Here is a 27,937-nt window from a genome sequence, read left to right on the forward strand (position 1 = left end):
AAAAATGTATCCGTTGAAAGGCACCAGTAGGGAGAAAAATAGACCTCTCCGTACGGTGTGTGCCAGGCCACCTCTCGGGCTAGGAACATGGAATCTGCCACCTCCCGGTTGCAGAGTGGCAGCCCCCAGGACGCTGCACCAGGAAGGCTGCATTGGGAAGATTTGGTTCTCCTCAACCCGGACTGGGCGGTTCCAGGCATTTTTTGTGTCTACACGTTCCTGGCGGTGGGCGTGTCGCTGGTTCGTGCGCATGTGCAGGGCATGGAGCCCAGCATCTGCAGGCACTGCTTGCAAGGGAGGTGGGCTTCAGGCCCCCTCTGAGTGCTTCATCCTCAGGAAGGCATTAACAGTGATCTTGTCCCCTGTTTGGGTTTTAGCAAACATACCATAGGACTTTTGGGGAGATTTTTTGGATATTCCTTTGTAGGTGGCCCAAATACCAAGAAGGCTGTCTAACCTTGATTTTTGGAGCCTCGTTTCCACATGTTTGAGAGGGGCAATAAATATATCCGTACCCCATAGGAAGACTTTACGCCATGGCATACTACAAGTATCAATTTTTTATTTCTTTCCTCCTGGTTAAAATGTACTTTAAGGATAAAAAATTGAGCCAGCTAGGGTTTCATTATTGGCTGCTCAGATCCTAGAAGCGGAGACAGTGGCTACATCCCTCTGCCATGTTCTGTGGTGCACGTGGCTCTGGAATGGCTTAGACAGCAAAAGAAAGTGCCTTTTACAAGGAAATCAAAAGTCGCATTGTGCGTGTTACTATTGTGTTTGTGTTTGCGTGATGAATGTGTGTGTAGGTATGTGTACTGTGTGTGGCACACGGGTGAAGCTCAGTGACAATTTTGTGGATTAGTTCTCCTTTCTGCCTTTATGTGGGTTCTGAGGGGTGCGGGGGACACCCTAACCTGATGAACCGTCTCATGGGCTCACATCTTCTGCTCATGATTTTGGAAGTGCTGGGAATGGAACCCAAGACCTTATGTTTACTAAAAAAGCATTAACACTGAACTCCAGCCCAGAGAGCTTGGGGGAAACAGGGTGTCTTGTAGAGGCTTATAGGTGCCCGGTGTGAGAAGGGTGTAGAGGAGAACAGGCCTGGAGACAAATGAAGGTTTGGAGTAAGGACAGAAGTGACTGTTTACTAGGTGGCTGGCTCCGGCTGCATGTGGCTGTGACAATCCCTTTAAAAACATAAAGACAGAAAAAGTGACTACCTTAGCTCATGTGCTAGGACATGGCTGAGGAGGAATTTGAACTCAATTTGCCGTCTGTCTAAACCCTGTCAGTCTTTCTGTCTTTGTTCCTGTCTGTCCCACTTTAGACTCCCCCTACCCCATCCAGGCTGACTGCCTCCGTGTGCGTCAGACGCATAGTCTGTTAGCAGGTCTCAGGAGCCACTTGTGTTCCACACACAAGGCCAGCATCCCTCCCAGTGGAAGGCTGAGGCTGGGAAGTGGACAGGGCCAGGCCCAGAGACATGGTTCTTACCGTTATTTTCTTTTACATTAAGGTTCACATATTGTGAAACGTACTCAATCTGTCCCATTTGTGGCTCTGGGTTTATGTACAGTGTCACACAGTCATCACAATTGTTTAATTATCTCCCCTCCCAAAGATCCATAACTCAGGGACCCTCGGTCTCCTTTGCCCCCCAGCCCCTGGTAATCACTACTCAGTCTTCATGGATTTGCCTGCCCAGGAGCTCACCAGAGAATTATAGGATGGTGGCTTCTCACTCACCTTTTGTGGGAGCTGGATTGCAGAGGTGCCTCTGTGTGCAAAGCTCAGATATAAGCTGGTCTAGAGGGAACTTCCCATGGGCAGAGGTCGCTCTAACAGTCCCATAGGGACGCCATACCTTCTTGCCCTTGGAGCACGTAGACTTCAGCGAGGTTATCATGCCCGATGAGGCCCCGTGGCCACCTGTCTAGCCAGGGTGTTATCACCTGGTGTGGACATGTGACTTCACCTTGATAGACCCTGGTACAGCTCTGGTGACATCCTTCCAGACTATGGCAGCATGATATTTCCTTTCTGCTCCTTGGCCACTCTTCCTATCAGAGTCAACTCTGAGGAGCTCCTGTCGGCATCTCAGCCAACCCAGAAGTCTTTTGCTTTCATGGATGGATGTGCTGAAGTCTAGGGTGCTTCATTTTCTTCCACCCCACATGGCTTCAGGATACAAGATAGCCTGCTCACTCTACCTCAGCTGCAGCCACAGAGGGGGCACAGAGCATCAGCAGGCTGTGGAGATGCCGTCACATTCATGTCCCTCCTCTCTTTGAGCCTCAGTTTCCCCCTGTGAAGTGGGAGGTGGTCCTCCCTGTAAAGCATGGTGGCTCTCCTAGACTTAGTGATGGCTTCTGATGATCCTAGCTCCCATTGATCTAAAAGGAGGGCCTTCAAGGCCGTTAGTGGATAGGGTGAAGCAGTGTCCAATGCAGTGGGCTTTGAGGCCAGCACTGGCCTTGCATGGGAAGTAAGTGATACTAACCTCAGACTGTCCTTTCTTGAGTCTCATAAGAAAACTGTGGTGTGGCTTTCTGCTCTGTGTTTTGGACTGGAACCATTCTTGGGCTTATCGGTCACGCCCTTCTGGGGCTGTGCCAGCCCAGAAACATCTGGGCTCTTGTATGAATATATGACTACCTCAGCAGGATCTGGCAGTGTCAGTGTTGGCACTGGCCCCTTGGCTGGACATCAGTGAGCTCCAAGCTGGGGGTTGCTTCTCCAGTGCCCCGAGAACCTTTATTCTGTATTGACATGGTGGTGGTGGGATTTTGAGGAGGCAATTGCTCAACTTAGTAACTGCTAAGGCTTACTGTCTTCTGGCTATGGCCACTGTTTGGGTCTGTGCAATGGGTGTCCTCTGTCCTTGTGCTCAGAGGCATGTGAGAAAACTGGACTGGAGAAGACTGACAGGGTCCCGGCTCCCTATGGGCTTGCATGGTTCTGTGGCTCTCCTGGGAGGAGGGAGTTCCCTGTGGTGGCTGTGGTGTAGACAGATGCCCACCTGTGAAGATCTGCAGGTGCCAGGAGGTGAGGCTTCGGCCTCCCCTGCAGAGCTGGTGAGGCTTAGCTGCCCATCATTGTGTTGATGTTTTCTTGTTTCTCTGATGCTTCTCTGCTCAATTATTTACCCAGGGAATTTGGGCTTCTTCACTTGTGGTTTTGGCAAGGGCTTCACACAAATGTTTTGCCCTGGTGGTCTCTTAACCATGTAAGATAAACGGCCAAATCAAATACAGGCCTTGCTGGTGGTGCAGGCTCACTGTGGGGCCGGGTAGAGGCAAGGCAGCACCCCCTCCCACCCCAGCCCTCCTGTTCATTGCTGTCACTGTCTGTCAGATGAGTGAGCGGGGAATCCTGAGCCAAGGTGAAGACATTAAGGGGGGTCTGGGCCATGCTAGGTCTTTCTTGTGGTATGGGAAGGAGGAGGAGGTCAGGGCATCTTCTGAGCCTCTGGGGCTTGGGTGCTGCTTGACAGGTCTGGAGAGAGACCTCAGGCGATCAGCTAGGCAGGGCCTCAGCAGTGTCCAGACCCTTGGATGTAGACTTGAGGTGGCTCAGACCTGTCCAAAGAGCCTATACTGATACAATTACAGCATCCTGCCTCTTACAAAGAGGGGTTGCTCAAATTTTTAGGTAACAGATCCTCAATTGACGCCTGTTTGTCTAGTTTGTTCCCAAACACCCCAGCTAGGGAGTCTTAACGGGGATTGGGGCCCCCGAGAGGCCTTCTGTGCCCTAACCCCCGGCACTAGGCCCCTAAAGGCAGGGCCCCTCAGAAACTCTCTGGCAGCTGCAGGTATAGCCCCTGCTAATGTTCCCTGACCCCCGCTCCCTTGCTCTTGCCCCAGTTGCCATCCCTGTAGGGCTGGTATCCTTGGGGCCAAACCCTCTTGGAGGCTATACTGTAGCCCCGTGACCCGGGCCCCCTCCTGTGCCCCAAGCCTCTTGTGCAGTCCAGGGCCCAACTGACCAGTCTTTTCTATTGTTTTTTCTCCAGGGCCGTGCAGGCCTGCCCAGCTGCCATCGATGGCCCCCATAGCTGCCTCCTCTTCCCACCCTCCCACATCCGTGATTACTTCACCTCTGCGTGCCCTGGGCGCTCTCCCACCCTGCTTCCCGCTGCCTTGCTGTGGCGCGCGCCCTGTCTCGGGCGACGGGACTCAGGGTGAGGGTCAGATGGAGGCTCCCTTTGGATGCCAGTGTCAGTTGTCAGGTAACAGAGCCGCTGCGGTGGGGGAGGCGGGCTCCCGGGATGGCGGGCTGTGCCCCGGGAAAAGCTGGGAACCCAACGTGGGGTCCCAGGGGAGATGCACCCCTCCAGACTCAGAAGGCTTTTTGGGGGATGGCAGCGGAAGTGGCAAAGGACGTCAACTGAGTTGTAATCGTGCCGGTTCCTAGGGGTCAGAGGGATATCGCCCTCGTGCATCCCTTCCCTCCACCCTCAAATTCTGAGAGTCTGGCTCCCAGAATGCACTGCCCAACCTCCAAGTTTCATCTCTTTGGGCTGTTTAGCTAAAGTTTAATTGGATAACACTTAACATCTGAGGTTTTCTTCTGCCCCTTGCCTCTGCCGCTCTGCCACCCACCCCAGACAAGGGTAGGAGAGGATTCCTGGGTTGTCTGTGTACAGTGTTGGAGCCTTTCAAAGTGCTGACTTTCTCTTTGGGACAATGTGTTGCCCATTAACTTAGAGGGAAGAAAAAAAAAAAGTCGTCCCAAAGAGGAGTCTTTTAAAAAAGCTGTGGCCACGGGTAGCAGTGAAACATTGTGGGCCTCTGGGGTGGAGACTGCGAAGGTTGGTAGCTCTGGGCAGACCCCAGACCTGCTCAGTTCCCTCAGCTGCTGTTGAGGTTACACAGAGGGCATCCACAGCCAGGTGGTGGCAGGGCCTCCCTTGTCCCGTCCCCCCCACCCCCCATCTCCCCACAAACACAGACTTCTGTGGCCTAGGGTCCCCACGAGGTCGAGGGGAGAAGGCCCTCCCTGCAACCTCATGGTGAGGCCTGGTTTGCAACACACTGTGGCTTCGGGAGCCAGAATGCTGACACAGACTCACGTGGCGAGCAGCTGTGGCCTGGTTTCCGTGGCCAGGACCAGGAAGGGAGAGGGTGGCTGCAGCGCTGGGGCACATTCAGTTTGTCCCTGCTTCATTGTCAGGCACATTGCAGGCTTTCTCTTGACTCAGGCTGTGAAAAGGAAACCATTCTTATCGGGCATGTTTTGCTCTTCATTGACTCTGCCTCAGGGACCTCTCTTACTGTAACGTTGGCTTTGCACAAGGCTGCAAATAGCCCCTGCTCCAGGGCAAGACCTCCCTGCCAGTGGGGTGGTCTGCAGCCTTCAGCACCATTCCCCATACCCCTACCATGACAGGTGGTTATGTCATTGCATCTGACATCCAGGACCAGGAATTCTGGTTCCTTCTGGGCTTATGTCTTCAGTGTGTAAAGCAGAGACTGAAATCCCCTAAGAGTTGGACAGCTTACAAGGCTTCCTTCCTGGCTAGTCTGGCCAACCTGGTCCCTAAAGCAACCGATGCTTCATGTAGCTTAGAAGATCTGTTTTGGAATCTGTGGAAGACCCTGTTCACCAAGCTTGAAGTGCCTGCTGGTCTGGGCAGCTGCCCAGTTCTCTGGATCCCTGTAATGTGTGCCGCAGCCTGGCCGCCCTGCACACACTGGGGGGGGGGGTGCACTCTCAAAGACCAGCCTGAGTGTTTATGGCTGGATTCGGTCAAGTTCTGCATGTGGAAACATGATCTCTTTGTCTTTCATGCCACTGGGGTGTGCTTAACCCTCTGCTGGCCCTCCTTAGGAGCGGCCAGAGAGGAGGACTGAGTTGCCTTTGATTTTTGACTGGGCTCTCCTGGTACCTTTGTGTCAAGTGTGGAGCAGGAGCCCTTCCTGTCACCATTTTACAAATGAGTGAGAAGGGCAGAGGCTGGGAGGCTTAGTCCTGGGGATTAGCTCATCTAGCCACATGACCTCTGCCTAGGCCCAGTGGAGGACAGACAAGGTCCGCAGGGCCTTGGCAGCCAGGGAAGTCTGCTGTCAGTCTGTCCTCACTGATGTTACTTGTTTCCTACGTGTAGCTGTCTGTCGTGTACTAGGCATTTGTGCGTGTGTGCCAAGGGTTTACTTTCCCACTTTACAGGTGAGCTTCAGAGCCCCGAGGTCTCCGACTTACTCATCCCTTAGTTAGCTGTAGGTCCTTAGGCACATAGGCCATGCGCAGACACTGGTAGAGTCAAGTACGTTGGTCCCTTGCCTACCTTGCAGCCTACAGTGTGGGCACAGAGGCTGATGGGAGGAACTCAGGAAGAACTCAGAGGAAGTGGCTCTCATCCGACACCTTCTCCAATCAATCGTAGGATGGAGGCCACCATGGACTTCAGGGCTCCATCTCGTCCATGTGTGGTGACTTCAGTGCTTCTGAGGGGAGCAGCAGCGAGGGTCTGAGCCCTGGGACCTCTCTAGGAGCTGGCTTCCCAGGGGCCCGCTGTTTGTCTTTCTTCCATTCCTTGTTCTATATCCAGTGCCCTTCTCAGCCATTGTTCTGCCTTGTTAACTTAGCCTGCATCAGACTGCACCACTGTGCTGTATTTTCTGATAAATTTTGACACATTCAAGTGTCCTCTTCCAGTGGGTTTTGTCCCTTTGGTTCTGTTTCTGGCACTGGGCTGTTTGCTGAAGTGTTTTTAGTGCCTGTTTAATTAGTAGCTGCAGAGGAGGCATAAAATCGCCAGGAACCCTCGAGGAAGGAGGGGCTGCAAAGACCGAACACTGCGGTACTCAGTGCGCTCTGTCCCTTTTCTGATCGGGGAGCTTTGAACCTATCTCTTCAAATTAACTCAGGAGTCCTGAGCTCCACACAGGTTAATTGCATGCCCACGAACACACTCTTGGTTATTTATAGAAGATTTCATAGGAGAGAAAACTACCCAGATACACCAGGCCCTGCTGGGACCCCTCACCCATGCTTCCCTAGGATGCTTATAGCGGGGAGAAGGGACACAGGGGCCTATTATGTTGTGGATTCCACAGAGATCCTATGTGGCTTTGGGTCAAGGTGCTCTTGGCAACGGAAAGATCTTCTCTCAGATTTATCAAGGTGGCTGTGCAATCAAGAACCACAGCCAATTGCCCTTCCCTGTGTCATCTAAGGACCAGAGGCCTTGAACATGTCATTGTCCCTCTTTAAGCTCCATGTCCCTTTTTTTTTAAAATGCCTCCCCCTATATATGAATGTAATGATGAAAAGCAAGGCTGTGTGCATGGATCTGTGGACTAGAATGGGTTGGGCTTTTGTGGGTCTGGGCCAGTCTAGGGTCCCAAGGCAGAATCTGAGGATACTCAGTGATAGCTGAAAGTCACCGGGCTACATCATGCTCTCAGTCCTTCCCTGTTCTGAGGCATCGTGAGCAAAAAACATGGCCTTCAGAATGTATCAGGTGTGTGACCGCACCCAAGTCATTCCCTGTCCCCTCTGCTCCTCCATTTTCTCATCTGTGAAATGGGCACAAGGATAGGGCATGGTCTACTGTTGTTTGGAGGATTTTTTTCTTGAGGTCATTTAGGGCAGCTATTGAGAACAACTCTTTGTATGCAACAGGCCTCACAGACGTCATGATTCATACTCAAGCAGAAGGGGTTTCACAACCTGATGGCGTTGTGTATCTGGTGGGGGCTTCCTTTAGACCGCATCCCTGGTTTCCATGCTTAAAAGCATTTAGCCTCTTGGCTGGCTCCATCATGCACCAGCGTTAGGAGGTGGAACGGGAACTGGGGACCTTCATTGCATATTTAGAAGCTGTAAATGGTCGTCAGCCAGAGTGATTAATGCATGTGCTTGGCGAAGTTCAAGGTCTCACGCAAGAACACACAGCATCCAGGCTCAGGGTAGTGGAAGTGTTTGGATTTAATAGAGGGAGTCAGTTGCAGTCATTAGTATATGCTGAAATCACAGGGCAATCTTGTAAAGTTAAATTCAATTTACTTTTCTACTGAAATTGTGCTTGCTGTGTTATTTAACTAGTCTGGGGTTTCTTGGCATGGGTTAAAGGGACAATAAAGATAAAAGAATACCTGTAAGTAAATAGTAGGGTTTAACAGTAGAATCTGTCGTTTTCTCCTCCTTCAATTATATCCCAGTGTTCGTTTTGTGTTGGTTTTTATAAGTGGAGCCCTCCAATGGGATGCCTAGGATCAGACCACCCTAGCTGTGGAGGCTTGATGCAATTAATACAGTCTGTCTGGAAAGTGGCCTTATTTCTGGAAGTTTTATGTTAATGATATGGTCTACGCGCTGCACATTTCATACCAGAATGAAGATGGAACTGGAGTTTCTTTCTGGACTGGGTTTGATTAGCAGCAGGGGCTCCCAGGGCAGCTACTCTTTCAGAGGACCGAGATTGGCAGTTCTCCCTGGTCTGCCCTGCCTAGTGGGTGTGGTGTGCTGGGTGCTGGGTGGTGGGCATTCAAGCCTCCATGGAGACCAGAGGGAGGGGGGCCATGAGGGTGTGGTAGGGGACTGAGTGTGGGGGAGGTGTGTGATGAGCCTCTAGGGGGAGGTGACAGACACACTTGTGAGCTCCACTGCAGTGGAAAGCTTTTGGGGGGAGGCGTGCTTTCTGAGCTCACCAGGTCCCTGTGTCAACGGGGTTGGCTCAGTGGAATTATTAAAAATTTAGAGAGCCCTACTGGGAATGTAGCTTAGTTGTTAGAGTGCTTGCCTAGCTTGTATGGGGCTCTGGGCTCATTCCCTAGTACTATACTGTGTAAAGCAGGTATGTGGTGCAAGCATGCTATTCTCACACTTGGGAAATGAAAGCAGGAGGATTAGAAAGTTCAAGGTTACCCTCAGCTACACATCAAGTTCATAGGTCAGCCTGGGCTGTGTCTTGAGGCTCTGTCTCAAAAAAAAAAAAAATCAATTAGTCGTTTGTCCCTTCACCATGCCTATACGACAAAGACATTGGTGGTCTCACCCTATGGCTGACATTTCCAGTGTGGTTGGCAGTTCCCGGGGGCATGTTTCTAAGATGGACTCTGGTGTCTGTGTCATCTTGGGATGGTCCCACTGTAGCTAGCTGCCATCTCCCAGTGCCTGCGCTGCCTACTATCCTTCCTGACTGGAAGCAGTTCCCTAGTGGCCATAGAGAGCTGCCAGGCCCCTGGAGCTCAGGAAGCCAGTGCTCATGTTCGTGATGGTAGCCAGGTTGATAACTATTTGGTAGACTCTGGAAAAAGGCCACTGTCCATGTAACTGGCAAATTACACCTTTCAGCACCAACAGGGGCCCAGGGTGGCTGGGCAGTAGGGTCAGGGGAGAGACTGCAGGTGGCCAGTCCAGGCAGGACTCACTGGGCGACTGCCTTCAGATGAAAGGGGCCATCCTGGTAACACAGACGCTGCTGTACCCTCTGCAGATACCATGTCACCCTCTGCTGGCCCTTCAGAAGGCAGAGCTAAATCAAAGAATTCTGTTTAGCTCTGTACAAGATGTTGCTGTTTTTCTGCTCTGACAGGAGAGGCATTTGGAAGAGCAGTTTCTTTTTCTTTCTTTCTTCCTTTTTTTTTTTTTTTTATAGCTGTCTTAAAAAGGAGTTTGGCTGTTTAGCACAGCTGGTGCTCATTACATTATGGACTGGCAATAAAATAGCATGTGTAATTAATTTTTAATGCAGCGCTGGATGCAGCACTTTCAAGCAGTTAGTGGATGTGAAGACCCAGCGCTGGCTGCGGACATCAGAGACCTCAGAGCTAGGCAGCCACAGGCTCCTTTAAAGGGGATTTGACAGTGGCGGGAGAGGCCGGGCACCACCCTGGTATGTGGAGGGGATCCCATCCAGAAAGGAGTTGGCTCCGCTTAACCCAAGGTTCAGATCAACCCTTAATGAGCCAGGATTAGGAGTCCTGATCGGAAGTGTCCTCTGACTCCTTCAGTGTCTAGATGGGGAAACTGAGCCAGGCAGTGAGGAAGACACCATAGACATGAATGGCTGGCAGAGCCGACTTGGCTCTGTGTCTCTTGGGCTGTGCCCACTAGACCATACTGCCTCTCTTTTCATTTTGAGACAGCAGCTCTTTTATCTCAGGCTGACCTGGAACTCACTTGGAAGCAGAGGATGACCTTGAACTTCATATCTCCAGATTGAACTTGGGATGCTTGGATTTCAGGCCTATCCTACCATGCCCTGTTAATACTGTGTAAGAACTGAACCCAGGGCTTCCCGTGTGCTAGGTAAGCATTCTTCTGGTGGTGCCACATCCCCAGCCTACACTCTGAACCTCCTTGAGAACTAGTGAAGGACACCTGTTATCCAAGGGAGATGCTTAAAGATGTATTTCTGCGTTGCCGCCAGGCTCGACACCCTGTGCACTGGACTTGGCAGCAGGTAGCATTTTGACAGCAATGAGCCAGATATGTGGTCCTGTGACTGTCATGAGGTTTTTTTTTTATATTTTTTAAATTTAAAATTTTTTTTTTTTATTTTGGCCTCTGCTGTGGGGCACGCCCCTGTGCATGTCCCTATTGAGACCTCTGTGGCTCTATGCCTGCTGTCCAGTGTCTGGGAACTGCAGCATAGACTCTTGTTTGAATTAAGCTTACATGATCCTCATGAATTAACAAAGGAAGCCTCAGCCCTAGAGCATCCTTGCATCCTTGGTCCTAGTCTCTGTGCTCATGAGTGTGAGTGTGTGACCCTGGGGCTGCCCACTCCCCTTCCCCGAGTCTTGGTTTCCTCACTTGTCAAATAGGGCAAAGATACCTCTTTGGGAGGGCTCTGAGAAACGTCTGTCAGGGTGTTGCCGGGGCATCCGGTGGATGACCTTGGGTACAGAGGCCCTGTGATGGATGACCAGTCTGCTGGCTTTGTGGCAGTCCTCCTCTCCTGCTAAATTTCTTAGCATGCATGAAAGCTGGAGCAAGGCCCATCACTGTCAGTGCTGTTATCTGCAAAGCCTACTATGCACCAGCTCTGGCCCTTACCTGTTATGTTGTCCTCATCCTCTAAGAAGAGGTAACCCTCACCCCACTCAAGTGAGCTCTGCTTAGGGAGCACCTGCAACCCCTTGGAGATCACACAGCACCAAACCCACACAGGGGCAGGTTGAGCTCATCTCGACCTCAAAGCCATGCCTCTGCCCATCCCCTCGCGTCTCCTGTTGGGCTGCAGTAGCTGCTTGGACCAGCCTAACATACACAGAGCATGCTGGTGAGAAACCAGCTGATGCTTGGACCTAGTCCCCAAGAGCGTTGCCTGGGTTCTTCATTTTGCTGACCACATTTGTGTCTGATCCTGGCCTAGAAAATGGGACCCTTGGGTGTGTGAGAACCAGAGTGTGCTTGAGATTCCTGAGGTAGGAAGTGGGGAAGGCCTCCCTTCGATCCTGCTTGCACAGTGGCCGCTTTGACTTGGGCCTTCATGTATGACTGGACTCCAGAGGGACACAAGGAAGAAGAACACTGAAGAAGAGAGGCAGACCCCGCACAAGACCATTCTGGCAAACTGCCCTAAGCCTGAGTTTCTGGTGTCTGGGTGGGAAGCTGGCTTGCCCCTGGAAGGCTTTGTGCTCTCTGCCTCTCCTTGGTTGTGGCAGGGCCTGCACCTGCTGGTGCACAGGACGCTGGTGGACATTCTGGGGCCCCAACAAGGTGAGAAGATGAGGGACAGGTCCATGGGCAAGTAGTCTAGGGAGAATTGCTTTCTTCATACAATGTAGAATCTGTCACCACACTCAGGGAGAAACTGGGTTTGCTGTTGAGGGATGGCCTGGGGTGACACATTGTACAAGGACATGATCATGGGATTTTTTTTTTTTAAATTGTAAGTATAGATAAGAATTACGATTTTGACTTTTTTGTTTTCTCCCTCTTCTGTTGCTAGAGACTGAACCCACAGCTTTGACCTTGTTAAGGTAAATAAAATGACTCATGTGTTCCAAATCTGTGGCCGGGGCAGAAGGAGAAAGGCTGTCCACTGTAGGTGTGTTACAGCGAGCTCTGAATGGTTGAAACGGTGAAATACCGTTTATCCAAACACAATTGAGACTGGCCAGTATAATCCAGTGGTGGGAAGAAGCCATGGGGGGTGGGGTGGGTCCCTCCGTGTGAGGGTTTCCAGTTCCCATTAGACCTCAGAGGAACCGTGTCCTGGCCAGTTCTGTGGTCCCCTCTCTGGACATTATTTAATAGGTGTCAGGAGGTGGCACATACTGCCTCAGTATATGGTCACAGGCGGTGGAGGCAGCACCCTCCTCCTTGCTTTCTCACCCAGGGCCTTCTATCTGGCAGTGGGGCCACCAGGTGGCGGTCAGGCTGCCGTCTGTGCAGTCCCAGTACACATGGGGTCCTTGGCTAGGGTCTCCCGAGTTGTGAATTCAGACTCTCCTTGGGGGTTGGCTTCTTCCAGGATGCACAGGTGAAGAGGACACCGGCATCTCAGGCGCAGCGTGATCGGTATTGGAGAGTGGGTCGGGTGATGGCTTCCCTGAGTCAGGGTGCCGCGGCCGCTCTTCCTGCAGCTTCTACCTGGCAGGTACAAGTAGGGGCGGCACAAACATGAATCACGGTGCTCCTATGGTGCCCTGGATAATAAGACCATCTATATTTTATGGTTTCTGTAGAAGGAGTCAGAGGGCTTGGGTCTTCTCCAAGGAGGTTAATGCAAAACCGAAGTTACTATCTGCAGAAAAAGGCAGATGGGATCGGTTCATAAAACTGGACATTAATTATTGCCTTTCTTAATAAGGTGATGACTAGCTGATGAGGTGAGGCCTGCCCTGCTGTGTGTGTGTGTGTGTGTGTGTGTGTGTGTGTGTGTGTGTGTGTGTGTGTGTGTGACTCTGAGGTTGGCCTGGCCTTAGTTAAATCTAGATTTAGTACTGTCACTCTGGATTTCCTTGTGTTTTTATTGACCAATTTATTTGTTCTGTATTTAATCGTAAAAGAAACCATTGGTTGGTGGGACAGGGTATGCCCCAGACTTTCATCTTATTTTGTGTTTGAGAGAGGGCCTCATGTAGTTTAGATTAGCCTTGAACTTGCTGTCTCCATCTCAGTGCTAACATTCCAGGTGTGTGCCACCACAACCAGTTTCTGTGGTGCTGGAGATCAAACTCAGGGTCTTTTTTTTTTTTAATGAATGTCTTTTTTAAAAAAGAGCTTTTTATTTATTTATTATGTATACAACATTCTGCTTCCGTGTATATCTGCACACCAGAAGAGGGCACCAGATCTCATAACGGATGGTTGTGAGCCACCATTTGGTTGCTGGGAATTGAACTCAGGACCTCTGGAAGAGTAGTCAGTGCTCTAAACCTCTGAGCCATCTCTCCAGCACCCCCACCCCCAACTCAGGGTCTTGTGTACACTAGACAAGCACTATATCACCCAAAGGACATCTCAGCCCCTGACGCATTGAGTATCACAATGGTTCAAAGTAGGGCCATGGAATTAATTTTTTCCCTCTGAGACAAGGTTTCTCTGTGTAGCCCTGGCTGTCCTTGAACTTGCTCTGTAGACCAGGCTGGCCTCAAACTCAGAAATCCACCTGTCTCCCATGGTACACCTGCACCACCCTAAATACTTTTTATTATTGTGAATAACTATATATAAGACTTACAATTTTGTTAGGTGGCTGTCACTGCCGCTGTTGCTGGCTAAGTCTAGAGTCTTGAGCTTGCTAGGGCTTGCTCTACCACTCAGGCAACCCTAACCTCATTTTTAAAAGGTAAACATTTATTTATTTATTTATTTATTTATTTATTTATTTTTTCAAGACAGGGTTTCTCTGTATTGCTTTGGAGGCTGTCCTGGAACTTGCTCTGTAGACCAGGCTGGCCTCGAACTCACAGAGATCCACCTGCCTCTGCCTCCCGAGTGCTGGGATTAAAGGCGTGCACCACCAACCTAACGCCCGGCCCTAACCTCATTTTTGACTGTTTTTAAGTATGCGCTTCAGTTACAACTGTATGGCCATCACCTCCTTCCATCCCTGGAACTGTCTCATGGCTGTTAAATAATAACTACACTTCTCCTCTCCCAGCTCCTGGCAACCACCGTTCTACTTCCTGTTTCTATGAATGCCACAGCTCCAGGGACTTTGTGTGCCTGGAATGAAACCCCATGCGTGTGAATGTGTGTGTCTACTTTCCTCAGCTCATGGTGTAGCAGGTGTCATAATTTCTTTCCATTCTAGGACTGTGTACTATTCCCTTGTGTGTATGGATTGCATTTGCTCTCGAATTTATCCATCAGTGGGCACTGGGGAGCTTCCATCTCTGCCTATTGTCAGCACTACAGTTGTGACCCTGGGTGTACACACCAGCTTTAGGTTCTTTTGGGTGTGTGCCTAGAAGTGGCATAGCTGGGCTGTCGATGGCTCTGTGTAGTTTGAAGGCAGTCGCCCAACTTTTCCACAGAGGCTGTCCTGTTCTTTACCCCTGCTCACGTTGCACAAGGCCCCAGTTGCTGGGTTTTAGAGCTGAGGAAGACACTCAGCAGAGAGACGGGAATCAGCTCCTAGTCAGTGCACCCGGGTATGAGCTGAACGAAGCCAGGCCCCACTGACTCAGGCTTAGCATAGCTTTAAGTTACCTGTTTTAATATTTCAAGAGGATCTCAGCCCCCTAACTCCCCTCATGACAACTTTGTCTTCTCAGTTTGCTGGTTTTAAGCAGTCAGCTAGACATTCACCCAGCATGAAGATTTGGGGAAGAAACTTAGACAAATTGGGTGATTTTCACTGATTTGGAGTCAGCTTGGCAGAAAAGCTCTGTGTTAGGAAGGGCAGCACATGCCTTCTCTGAGCCTCAGGAATTTCTGTCTCATGCAGTCCTCTTGCTGGCTTCACTCGCTGGACTGGAGGAAGGGTATCCAGTTAGTGGCCTTGGGTCCTCTGTAGACTGGCACAGTAGTTATGAGCCATCTGCAAAGACGATTGCTCATGCCTGTGCCTTCTCTCTGATTCCCTTCATGAGTGTCCCACGTCTGGCTGTGGCACTTGAACACACATTGGGAGTTGAGGAAGCTACAGATTCAAAGCCAAGGCCTTGGCTTCCCTTAATGGCTATGGCAGAGGGTCCTTCCTCACTCCATCCATCTTCAGGTAACTCCGGGAGTCCCTCGACCTCTGATCACATCACCTTAATCCCTACCCTGTGGGCACATGGTGCCCTTGGCAGTCTGCCATGCCCTCTTTTAAACAATGGACTAAGGGTATACCTAGACCATGCAAGGTGGTCTTGTATCACAATCCTTAATTTTATCCACAGACCCATTTTCTGAATAAGGTCACACATAGCTTTAACTGATTTAGTCACAGACATATATAACACTTTGGGTCTTACTAGCCAACTCCCTGCATGCCCCTTGTTGTTTGTTGGACTACAGGCCTCTCCAGGTCAGGAACCCCACTTTGGTTCCTTTGGGGAGATGCTGAAGTCTGGGACAGTTCTAGGCACTGTGTCATATTCCCCTGCTGGACTCCAGAGTGGGTCCCTGGTGAGATGGCCACAGGAATGTCATATTTCTCAGCTGCCAGGCACCTCTGGCCAGCTCCCCTCAGCCTCTATGTGGCTGTGTGGCCACATCTGTTCCCACCAGTCCAACCTGTATCAAGTCAAGAATATAGAAAGAGTGTGCGTGCGTTTGGAGTTGGGGGCTCAAAAAGCCTGTAATGATTATGAGAAAAAAAATAACGGACTTGAATAGAAGCTAAAAATAGCTGGACACACATTTGCCCATAATCTATTTTTTTTTAAAGAAAAATGTAATTATTTTTGTAAAGCAGCTTTGAGGAGCCAGGAGTATTTTTAGCCCATGTCTTCTAGGACGCCAGGCATCATCTCTGGAAAAGCATCTCAGGGCCCACCAGAGTGTAATGATGTCACCATATCGGGTGACAGTTCCTGGGGGAGCAGGGTCTGACGTTACGGAGCCCTGTCCTCAGCCCTACTTTGCTGAGTGTGTGTTTGCTGGAAGAACAGTTCTTGAGAGTCAGACTATGTATGGGTGATGCAACTGGGGACATCCTGGTCACAAATGGACAGGTAGCCTTTGCATTGGCTAATTGATAGCTGGCTTGGCTCTGAGTTGGGTGGGTGGTGGGTGGGGGTCTTGTGGTGAGACCAGCCCCCTGCTACCTCAGCAGGACCTGAAGGGATAACTGGGGCTTGAAGGAAAGGGTTCTAAGCCTTCTTGCTGGGATCCAAACATTGCCTCCCACCCCATTTTTCCCATTGCCTCTGCCAGGGTCGTTGGGCCTGTTGTAGTCTCTGTAATAAAAACACTGTGTGTGTGTGTGTGTGTGTGTGTGTAGTGTCTGTGCCCATAGGTAGGTGTGCAGCTCTCTCTCTCTCTCTATTCTTATTTGTATGTGCATATCGCTGTGTGTTTATGTTGGTGTTTGTTGTTTGTAGGTGTACTGTGAGTCTGTATATGACTGTGTGTGCTGTTACAACAACATTGTCTGGTGTGTCTCTGGTACAGGCATGTTCTTCCTGGTTTGAGGCATGTGCTGGCATGGCTTAGCATTGCAGCCTGCTGTGGCCTTGGTGTGAGTGTGTCTCTGAAGACAGATTCTCTTCCCAGTGCCTGCTGGGGAGTTCACTGTACCTACACCAAGACATTATGACCAGTCCAGAGTGTGGCCACCCATGAGTGTGTGCGGGAAGACCAGAGGCTTTGAAGTGCATGCTGGGTTTTCCTCCTGGCTGTGACAAGTTGTGATTGTGGGTGGGTGAGCAGGCCTATTTCCTCATCTGAAAAATGGGAACGGTGCCAACTGAGTGTCCCAGCCAGCCATGACAATAGGCCGCATGAACTTCACGTTAGCCCTCCTTGCCCTGCTCTTCAAGGAAGACATTATCATCAATCCCACTTTACAGATGGGGAAACTGAGGCATGGAGACTTCAGAAATGTTCCTGTTGGGTCTTCCCTGGCTGTGATGCACTTACTGCCTCAAGCAGCAGCTGGTCTGGTGTCACTGTTACATTTTATTGTTGTTATAACTATAATTATCATCCCCAAGATCATGACAGCAGCCGTTTCCTGGGTGGAGATATTCCTCTGCTGCGGCTCCAGCCGGCCCTGACATCCAGCCCTGTTCATCCTTCCTGGGTCCCTCTTCGATCTACCTGCTTCATGCTGCCTCTCTTCCATTTTGGGTTTGTGTGTCTGAGGTCTCAGGGCCTTTCTGCTCTAATTGAGATAATGAATGTACCCCCCCCCACCACCCCCAGAATCTCAGCACTAAAAGTCAAGTGCAAAGTGATGGTTTTCATTCACTGACCTCCCCTCCCTTTCTCTCTTACTACACATCTCTTTAAGAAGGGATTGGCTGGATGCAAACAGCTAATAACCTATGGATTTATGGAGGCAGTGCGATCTGGCTTTATAAGCTTGGATACCTGCAGTTAGCGTCCTGTCTCTTTAAGCCGAGGCTCCGACTTGCCGTGGTATTTTACAGTGCCTGGTTTCGTTTATGCTGGAGCCAGACTTACTATGTGAGCGTCGTCCGCATGCTGGAATTAGTCTTAAGCTTGCTTCTGTGGCGTTGCCAAATTCCATGTTTGTGTTTTATTTAGAATTCTTTTCACGGCCAGCCGATTCTGTGCCGGCACACACAGGCACTGTTGCGCCCCATGGAGAAAATAAGCAAGCTTGCGTTTTCTTTGGCAGAGGCCGTGGCCACAATAGACTGTGGTCTCTGAGACATTTTTTAAAAGCTATTTTAACCCATAACAGATGCATAAAGTCGGCTCAGGCATGCCAGTTTTCTTAGTTTTAATTAAAAAATAATTACAGTCTAATGGGATGTTAGTGACACATTTGGATGAATGGCCGGTGACATTATCTGCAACTTATAAATTAGTGCCTCTCCCTTGGCTGGGGCAGGGCTGGGAAAGATTTGGGGAGGGACATTTGCATATCTGTTCTTAATTGCAGGGTGGGGGCTGGGAGGGTGGCATCACTGGGTTGGAGACTGAGGGACAGGGACTCAGATCTTGGTCAGTAGCACTCAGTCCCAGCATGTATGACATAGCATCTTCTTCCCAGCATCATCAAATAGGAAACTCACCTGCGGAGTCCTCTCACGTGTGACGGTGGGGTGCCAGGGTCCTGCAGGACCACTCAGCTCCCATAATCACCTCTCTCCTTCAGGATGACAGGTAGTTCTAAGGAGGATGTGCTGACCTTTGTGACTTTCCTTCCACTGGGAAGGAAAAGGGACAGAAAATGCAACAGTATCTTGCCAGGTACAGAGGCTGTGGGAAGCTTGTAGCCCACGCGCCCTAGCTTTAGATTTTATGGAAACCTTGTTACTCATTGGAGTCCCAGCAAAGGCAGGTAGACTAGAAGTTTGTGTGTTCTGGGGTCTCTGCAGATACCAGCTGGGAACACATGGGGCCTCTGCCTAAGAGGCAGCTGATCTATGGTGACCCATGATCCCAGGAATCTGAGAATCAGAGTAGGAGGGGCCAGTGTCCTGGGCTCAGCCTCTCTGTTCCTGTTCACCCGGCCTTCCTAGATGGAACAATTCCAGATGGCCACAGTGCGTGGCTTGTCCCTCTTCAATAGATGTGGGGAGCTGTGCACCCTATCTTTGGAGATCAGGAAAAGACCTACCTTAGCTGTGTGCCTGTACGCTTGGTCATGTAGGCTGCCCCTCTGTGTTTCACTGACAGGTTTCTTTCACAGGTATGGCCCACATGTGTCCCAGAGAGGCGACAGGACGTGCCCGGGACCACTAGGCTGAGCTAGGACCTGTCTGACTTAACTCCCCACTTTCCCTTTGAAGACTGCACTCAGTTGCAGCATTTGGGGGACACACCCCATGGCTCACGACAAGGCCTAGGACTGGCTCTGGGTCTTTATTTTTACTTTCAGGGCGGTGGTGGTGCTTCCTGTTGTCCGGGGTATAAAATGAGTGTTTCTTAGACCATGTTTTCCCGAGCCCAAATTCCTCCTGAGTAAAATTAAGTTCTTCTATTAAAAACATGAGTCACACCAGCCCAGATGAGAATGGTTTTGACGTTCCTCGAATTTTTTTGGAAGGGAAGCATCACATTCATGCTAATCCTTGCAATTACACCTCAGTGCTGGGTAATCCACCAGACGCTTGGTAACCTAGCCTCTGCCATTGATGTACTTGTGTCTTGTCTCCTTTGCTGTCACGTACCCAGGGTTTCTGTGTAGCGCTCTGGGCTTCCTCTGTTCTGGGCTCATCAGATTCCCTGTGCATGGTCTTGGGTATCTAATTGCCGTGGATGATTAATGTCTGGTTGATAAGGTTCCATGTCTGGCTGCTCACGTGAATTCTAAGGAGATGGGAGTCCAGCTCTGTCTCAGAACTGGCGGGGGGGTGGGGGGGTGGGCGGTTGTGCCCTCCCCAGGGGTTTTCTGCTCACGTGGGGGTGGACCCAGTCATCCCTGATGATCAAGAGAGGGACCTAGGCATAGAAGTGTCACTGTGGTGGTAGTGTTGGGGGAGTGTGGACCTGCTTTGGGATAGTGTGGGGTTGGACCTGCTTTGGGAAAGAGTAGCCAGGCTGGTGAGGGAGTGGAGAATATTGTGGCCATGATATCAACTTTCCTGAGGTGTGTGTTTCTTTCACTGTAACCTCTCAGGTCTAAGCTCACCTACAGATTGTGGTAGGGAAGTTCCCACTGATCCTGGGACTAGGTTGGGGTCACCTCTACTCCTTCCTTGTAAGTCCCTATCCCTGCCACTGTGGTCTGTTCCATCTTCCTATGGACCCATATATCTAGGTCAATGTCTGGCTGTAGTAGGCTGTCTCTGGGGGCTTCTTGGGCCCAGGTCAAGGCAGAAGTCCATTGTGACAGACACCCCAGGTCTGTCAGTCAGGAACCTGTTTCCTGTGGTGTTGGCTGCCTGCTCTAGTCCTGGAACAAGGACAGGTTGGCATAATTGAAGAGTACTGGCTCCAGGAAGTACAGCTGTCAAACGGACCTGAATTGTATCGCTGCAGCTTTGGGTGCAGCCTTTAGAGTTTTAGAGATGGGAGGATCATTTTGCTTTTATTTCTCCTCATTCAGAGAGTTGCTGCAGCTTACCTGCTGCTCACTTGAGTCTTTGCCTAGGAGGAGGTTCTGGTACCTTGGGGAGATGGTGGGGGGCGGGGAGGACGAGGGAGTGGAAGCCATGACTGCGATGGGAAAGGCTTTGGGTTTGGAATGGGATATAGAGTGTGGTTTCTGAGTTTGGAATAGCACTTCTCTTTGGGATGTGGGGAGCGGGGTGGGCAGGGGTTCAACTTCATTTACTTGTATTAAACTGAAGTTTCCTTTTTTTCACGAGTTAGAAGAAAAAGCCCAATAAAGTGATGAGAAACACAGTCTGGAAAGGCAGCTCGTTTACTCATTAAATTCTCCATAAAATAAACAAAGATTTAGAACGGAGGACCCAGCTGCAGGGCGCTCTGGTGGGAGGGGACAAGTTCCATGTGAACTCAGAGTGGGAAATGGACCAGCAGGCCAGGAGCATGTGTTGGCCCTGGAAGTAAGAACCATAGGCCTGAGTGTCAGGAGGGGCAAGTGTGCACACATACGTGTGTGCAAGCATGTGGGTACACTAGTAGTTAGTTCACATGTGAAAATGCAGAAACAGGCTTTTATGTATGTACACAACAAGCAAGCCTGCACACGTGAGCACATGTATGGAAACATGCAGATGCACGGGTGTACAGGTGTGGATGCATGCATGTGCTCATGTACACACATGCAGAGTGTGTCGTTCAGATGCATGTGTGGGCTGTCTGTGTGTTTACGTGTCTTCATAATATTCATGTCCAGTATGCACCATTTGAGGGATGTCTCTGCTCTTCTCTGAGGACTGCTTGTGTGGCTAGCTGCTGTGGTACCTCGAGCGGTGGTCCAGAGCACAGCATCAGAGAGAAGTGGGATGTCCAGATGGCCCCCAAGGGTGCAGCCCTGCTCTGGCGCAGTGGAGTTCACATGCTGGCTCTGGTGGGCATCCACACCTCTTGATGCTCCCGTGGTACTGCCTGAGGTGGAGGGCGGAGGGGTATACCCCTGTGGGGTATAAGGTGGGCCTTCACCTGACCCAGCTTTGCCCCCTTTATAAGCTGGGTGACCCTTCAGCTTCACCTTCCAGCCTCGGCTTCCTTCCTTGTGCAAAGAAGATAATGGTGTCATGCTGGTCCATGTGTGTGCAGTGCTCAGGGTAAGACTACTACATGGCAGGATCCAGGCTATGATTGACCTTGTTGTGTGGTAAATGTCTATGGGTGTGGGATGCAGGTGTCTTGTCCATAGTAATCTGAGTCTGCAGCAAACCCAGGATGGGACGATGGGAAGGCTGGGCCCCACCTTGGGACCCTGTGCTAGGCTAGGAAACCTTTTCGTCAATGATATCCTCGTGCTCCAGTGGGAAGGCCTGTACTTCCTCTCTCCATCCAGCCAGGGTGAGGCCCTCCCTAAGCTGCTTCTCAGTTTTGTCAGGCCCTGTCCAAACCAGAGCAGGGAGAATCCTCGTCATGGCTGACGGCTTCTCCATCCTCGTGTGAGCCTCCTAGACTCAGACAAAGCTCGGCAAGGTACTAGAATGTGAGTAGATGGACAGTGAGATCCTGAAATGGTTTCTCTCCAGAGAAGACGGGGACAGTAAGGATCTTTGGGGGCAAGATGGCTAAGAAAGCTGCATACTTGCCCTGGGTCCTTAGAGCCCAGAGATTTGGGGAACTAGTTAACCCTCCCTCCCTTCTCCAGCGGTTTCAGGCATTCTTTTGGAACAGCTCAACAGCCTTCTCCCCCTTCCTCCTGTGTCCTGGTCTCATCTCTTTATTTCTCCTGGAAGGATCAGGATGCTGAGAACACATTCGGGCCATGTATGCACACAGTGTTCGTGTCAGGGTGGCTGCCTCCAGCACCACGACAGACATTATTAGGTGATCACCACCTTCCATGATCTGGATAGCTCAAGATGGTAGGCAGTAATAATCGATGGTACTGGCCAGGAGTTGAAGCCTCCCTTCTGTTCTGGCAGGACTTCCCTGAATGGAGGGAGGGGCACATTAGATAATAGCTTCCCTGGTGAGAGGCCTTGTGTGCCAAAGTCAGACCCTTGGGTCTTGCATAGATTGCAGTTTCTTGGTTTGCCTTTAAGGTTCAGAGAAGGGAAGGCTCTGACCTGAAGATCCAAACTTAGAAGCCTGGAGGATCAGCCAGGACTGCTCCCGGGCTCTCGTATTTCACCAGTGCTAGGGATGCCAGGGTTCCCTCCAGGTGGCTCTTGACTGCTTGGAGGGTAGGCGCTGGCTCACTGAGGCCGAGTCTCCCAAGCCTGGGGCCAGGCGCCCAGGCATCTTGCTGAGATGGTGGTCTGGCTTACGGCTTCCCTTCCCTCAGGGTCACACATGTTCCCGGGTGCTCTGTTGGAATTACATCCAGGGTAGGGCCTATCCTCATTCTGCTCTAGCCCTGGTCGTGTCTTGTTCTGTCACATGCCTCTGTGGTCTCTGTGGGTTTCCACCCCAGGGCCATGGCCTGTTCTCCAGTCACCCAAGAATTCCTCTGCTGATGTCAGCAGAGGCTGTGTGTCAACAAGGAGTCTTAGGGTCCACTAGGAATGTGAGCTGGGAGAGGCGGGAACCTCCTCCTACCACCAGTGGTTCAGTCATTTCCCCTTTCCCCTTCTCTTCAGGTCCTGCAGAGGGGATGGTTACTTCTGTCTTAGAGATGGGTAAACTGAGGCTTAGAAGTCAAGGCTCCCTGAGGGAGACAAGCACTATGACCTGTCTTACTCTCTTGGGCCAGTTTTGCCACACAGTGACTCCTCCAACAGGGCGGGTCAGGGCTTCTCACTGCCACCCTTGTGTCCCAGTATTACACAGAATTCTTTTGTCCGTGTGTCTGGCCTGGCTGAAGCCCAGCTGCAGTGTATGTATGTGGCCGTCTGTGAGTTCCTCTTCTAAGCTGACCCCAATTTAGGGCCAGGGTCCCTGATCTCTGAGTCCCTACATCAAAATTGTGCCTGGCACACCGAAGGACTGAGTTATACCTGTTGGTATGTGGGAAATAAAGTACTGATTTGATTGGCACTTGGAGTTGAGCCTTCAGCCTCTTTGACAAGATGGTCACTAGGATTTGCCGACCAGCCAGCCTAGTTGAATTGCTGTGCTTCAGTGAGAGGTATCTCAAAACATGATTGAGTGTTTGAGGAAGACACACACACACACACACACACACACACACACACACACACACACACACACACCCCTACCTTGACATCAGTCGAGATACACTGAAGTGGAGGGCTTAGTTGCACCCTGGCCCCTCCTGCTTCTGTCCCAGAGAGAGTGGGTCTGGTGGTCAGTGAGGCAACTGCTCCTGGGCATCAGTAGGTGAGCTCCAGCAGCTCAGATATCCCTTCCTTATGTCTCATCCTCTCTGGTGAATTCCAGGAGGTCATTGCTGCTTCCCTGAAGGACCTCCTACATAGGGCTGCAGTGGTGTTTGCCAGTAGTATCTGGGGTGTACTCCAGTAGTGGGGGCCTAAGCTGCTCTGGGAGTAGAGATGAGGGCTGATGTTTCCTTTGCTTCGGTGGAGGGTGGGAAGTTGCTGGTTCTGGCTTCTCACTCCGTCCACATACCTTGCTGCCCTCACTTGCTGGCTGGATGAGGTGCAGCAGGGGAATTAGTGCCATTCCCCTCAGGACAGGAGGCCTACCCAGGACAAGCCAGACAGGCAGGAGGGCCTTCATGCCACAGCTCCCTCTCCCCAGGTACTGCTATAGCCAGCTTAGCTTTTGGCTGCACTTGACTGACGCCAGAAGTGGGAAGGAAGCATTGGGTGGAGCATGGGATTTCTGTGAACATACAGACCTGTCCAACGTCTTCCATTGCAAAATGAAATTCCCATGGGCGAAGAGCTTTCCTGGGAGTTGCAAAATTGAGTTATAAGAAAAATCACACTCACGTACACAAAATCTCAATCTCTCTCTCTCTCTCTCTCTCTCTCTCTCTCTCTCTCTCTCTCTCTCTCTCCAGGATCTCACTATGTAGCCCTGCTATCCTGAAATTCACTATGTAGACCAGGTTGGCCTCGAACTCAGAGCTGCATCTGCCTCTGGCTCACAAGTGCTGGGATTAAAGGCATGCCCCACAAAAAATCTCATACTATTTTAAGTTCACAATTCTACGTTTGGGTTGGGTAGCATTTGTAACTAACTACCCTTGGACCCATGATGCCTGAGGGCCTTGGGTTGGATGTACCTGCTAGAACATGGGGATCACCAGAGTGAAGTCAACTCAGTTGGGGTGACCCTGGAGGTTGGTTGTTAGGAGTTCAGCCCCTCTAGGTGCCCTACTTTGAAGAAATAGTCCAGGATTAAAGCACCGTCACTGCTAGCTTCATCCAGGGTTCCCTTGGCCACCAGCAAGGTCTGTAGGGGCTTTCTAGATCACCAGGGACCCACTCTGTCCCTGCCCTGAGAAGTGTAGCTGGGAAGTAGCTGGAATATTATCTGCTTACAGAAGTCACATGACCAGACACATGGGTGGGTGATCTGGGGCCTAGCACACCTGTCCAAGTATGCCCTTGATGAGGGTAGTGCTTTAGGCTGTATCACACTGGTCACACACAGTGGGCTTTGTCTAGGCTCTATGCCAAGAAACCTTGGTGGCTGTATGTGGCTGTAGGTGGCAAGGTTCAGGAGTTTTCCTCATGGCTTTGGCATTCTGTACATGGAATGCCTGCTGGCAGTCCTTCCTGGCCATCACTGGGGACTCAAAAAAGAAGAGCACTCTGGGCCTCATGTCTGTCTAAAATGTTCCTTTCCTAGTTGGGCTCAGCCTGTTTATGGCACAAAAAGAGAAGCTCCTAGATCCTTGTCACATTCTGGCTGCCTCGCACTAGCCCTGGCAGTCAAGGAGGCAGCTGACGGAAGATGCTGGTCGGTCACTGTGTTACCCTGGTGGCAGAGTGTCACAGGAGTACTGGCTTGGGAATGTGTATTCTATGTGGACGGGTGGAGTTCTGAGGTCCCCTTCTTGAATCCCTCCCTCTGGCTGGCCCACCTCACAGCTGTTGGCTTTTGCAGACATGATGAGCTCAGATGTGGCTAGCCAACAGGCGCAGTAGGGGTCTCAGGTTTTCTGGTCTCCCTGCCACTTCCCTCCATTTCAGACCCCTTGGGAATGGCTAGCCACTTTGGACAACTGCTGTCTGGGTTTAGGACTCTGCCCCCTTGGCTGTAACCCTGAGTCATCGTACAAGAGGCAGCTTCTTATATCCTAAGGCAGGTAGGTATTCATGCTTTGGAGCCGGGCAGTGTCTGGAAGCCCCTAGGAAGGAAGGAAGGCTTTCCATCTGTAGAGACTGAGGATGGAAGGCAGGAAGGCTCTCTGGATGCTGTGGACAGCCTGATGAGCTTAGGTATGGACCCGGGGGCTTGACATGCTGCGGGATGAGTTATACAGCAAGCTGTCCCTGCATCCTTCCTTGCCCATAGCTTTCTATCCCTTCCTGTGTTATTGTCCAATAGGTGCCTTGGGTGGAGGTGGGGGAATTCCCTTTCCTAACGTCCCTCCCCACCCTGATACATTGCCTGATCCAAAGATGTATTTAGCAGACCCACTTGTGCAGTGAGGCGATAATGAATGGGCATTGAGTGAGTGAGTGAACTTCCGGGGCAGGGTCTTTCCCTGGGTTCATCAGTGCCCGGCACAGAGTAGGTGCTCACAAAACGCTTGTTCAGTGAATGAATGGCAGGCAGCCCATCTTCTCCACCTCAGCCCTTGGAGTTCCAGTGTGCAATTCTCTCCCATTAACCTCATCGACCCAAGCTTTAAGAGAGGAAAGACATGGATTCTGCAGTCTCTCATCCTAGACCCACACCATCAGCTGCTAGAAAGGCTCCCATGATTCAGGAGTTGTCTCATCCTAGAAGCTTCTCTATTCTGGTTGAGCTGCTGCCCTTCTGCCTTTCATGCTTCCCTTTAAGTTCACAGAGGACAAGAACAGAGCAGAGACCACTCCACTGTGTCCCCAGGCTTCAGTATCTTCTTCTGGGGTTCATTCTAGGGAGTTCATTGAGATAACATATGACTGGACTCAACCTCGTACTGGCCCTGGCATAGTAGGGGCTTGAGAAGGCTACACAGTTTGTTCTGCCAAACAGGGGTGGGCACTAGCCACTGAGGGTGGAGATGACAGGATAGGAGCTGGCCCTGCATGGAAGCAGTCTCTCGTCAGCTGCCCCTTTCCCAGAGTGCTTGATGGGGAGGTGCTGTAGAGACTTCTGGTCTACCTTCTCCCTGACCAAAGCTGGGCCAAAGCTCTGAAAAACTTAGGCTTGTTCTGCCCAGCTCTAGACCTATCTCGTCTCCAACTTTAAGTTGGTCGGGGAGGCTCAGTCATCCTTTATCCATAAGTGCCATTGGATTTGGGCTCCAGTAGCTAAGAGGTAACCTCTTCCTTCTTCTCAGGCCTCTTGAACTGTGGAAGCCTAGAAGAGACTGGGCCTTGCCCTCCTCTCTCATAAGCCCCTGGCCTTCACCAAGGGAGCTGTTACTTTGGGGTCTTTCCTCTGCAGGCCTGGGCTGTCCTCTTCTGTACTCTGAGGTGTGCTTTGGGTAGATCACCAGATTTCCACTCACCAACTTCTTTGATGGAAACTCCAGCAGGTGGCCAGCAGAGAGAGAAGACGACCGTCTGCCATTCTTGGATGAGTTTACTGCAGAGGGAAGAATTGTAATAAGAATCCCCTGAGTTCCCATCCTTGGTCAAAGGGATCGCCAGGTGTGATGGCTTATCCCTGTCAGCCGGACCATGTCTTTAATCACCAAGGGGAGACACATCTCTGCTGTGCCCCAGGGTGTTTTCAGAGGGGGTTGACTGAGGATGGAAGACCTACTTAGAACGCAGCAGCGCTGTCCTGTGGGCTGTCCTTCTGGTGTGAATAAAAATCAGGAAGGGAGCTGAGTGCCATACCACGTCCTTCCGTCTCTGCCTCGTCACCATGCTTTTCTGCCTCAGCATTCTGTCTTCCTTTGACTGAGCCAAAATGAACTCTTCTGGCTTTACTTCGATGTCAGGCATTTTCTCTGTATGAGGGAAGGCTCTAATAGGTAAGGCCAAACAAGGGGCTCTGGTGTGTGCATGGCTGAGGCTACCACCTCTCCCTGGCATCATCTGCCCGGAGACTTTGGTGTGGGTCCCAACGGACAGTGAGCAGTGTGCTGTGCCAAGCTGCAGCCTGGATGTCAAGAGGTCTGCTGAGAGTCAGAACCCACAGTCACAGGTCAAAGCAGGTGGAGGAGACACCAGAGCCCAGGGCTCAAGTGAGGACTCTCCTGAGGCCCGTCATCAGCCAGCGATGCTCATCTTTAGGGTGTCTAGGACAGTATGCAGAGGGCACGTCCAGCTGACCACTGGCAGCATCTGAAGGAAGACAGGCACATTGCTCTAGGGCAGTGTTTCTCAACCTGTGGGTCTCAACCCCTTTGGGGGTTGAATGACCCTTTCATAGGAGTTGCCTGAAACCATCAGAAAACACAGGTATTTACATCACAGTTCATTACAGTAGCAAAATTACAGTTATGAAGTAGCAACGATTAATAATTCTATGGTTGGGGTCACCATGATATGAGGAACTGTACTAAAAGGTTGCAGCATTAGGAAGGTTGAGAACCACTGACTAGGGTAAGAGTGGGTTGCTCATTTCCCAGGGAACACCTATTTAGTAAGGACTCCCGAGGTTTCCAGCAGTTTCCAGCACTTCACCTCTCTGAGCCCTAAAGGTTCCTCATCTCTAAATGGGGAAGAAACATCTCAGATTCACCATGAGATGGATAATGATGATGGTGCTAGTACATTCCTCAGCTTGTTGCCAGGATTGGATCTAGATGTGAGTGTGTGTGTGTGTG

General features: G+C 50.9%; 1 protein-coding gene across 5 annotated transcripts in view; it reads left to right on the forward strand.

The window, feature by feature from the left end:
* Nucleotides 1-27,937, forward strand: part of Bcl11b (BAF chromatin remodeling complex subunit BCL11B) — an 86,164-nt gene that overhangs the window by 33,586 nt on the left and 24,641 nt on the right. For 2 of the 5 annotated variants that reach the window (XM_035445953.1, XM_035445954.1), the window contains exon 3: nt 4,019-4,234. The exons of the other annotated variants lie outside the window; for them this stretch is intronic. In XM_035445953.1, the coding sequence (XP_035301844.1) occupies nt 4,019-4,234 (216 nt within the window). The remainder of the gene's footprint in view (nt 1-4,018; nt 4,235-27,937) is intronic. 5 annotated transcript variants of the gene reach the window in all.

This window comes from Cricetulus griseus, chromosome 5, assembly GCF_003668045.3.
Source record: "Cricetulus griseus strain 17A/GY chromosome 5, alternate assembly CriGri-PICRH-1.0, whole genome shotgun sequence".
In the NCBI taxonomy this organism is placed as follows: Eukaryota; Metazoa; Chordata; class Mammalia; order Rodentia; family Cricetidae; genus Cricetulus; species Cricetulus griseus.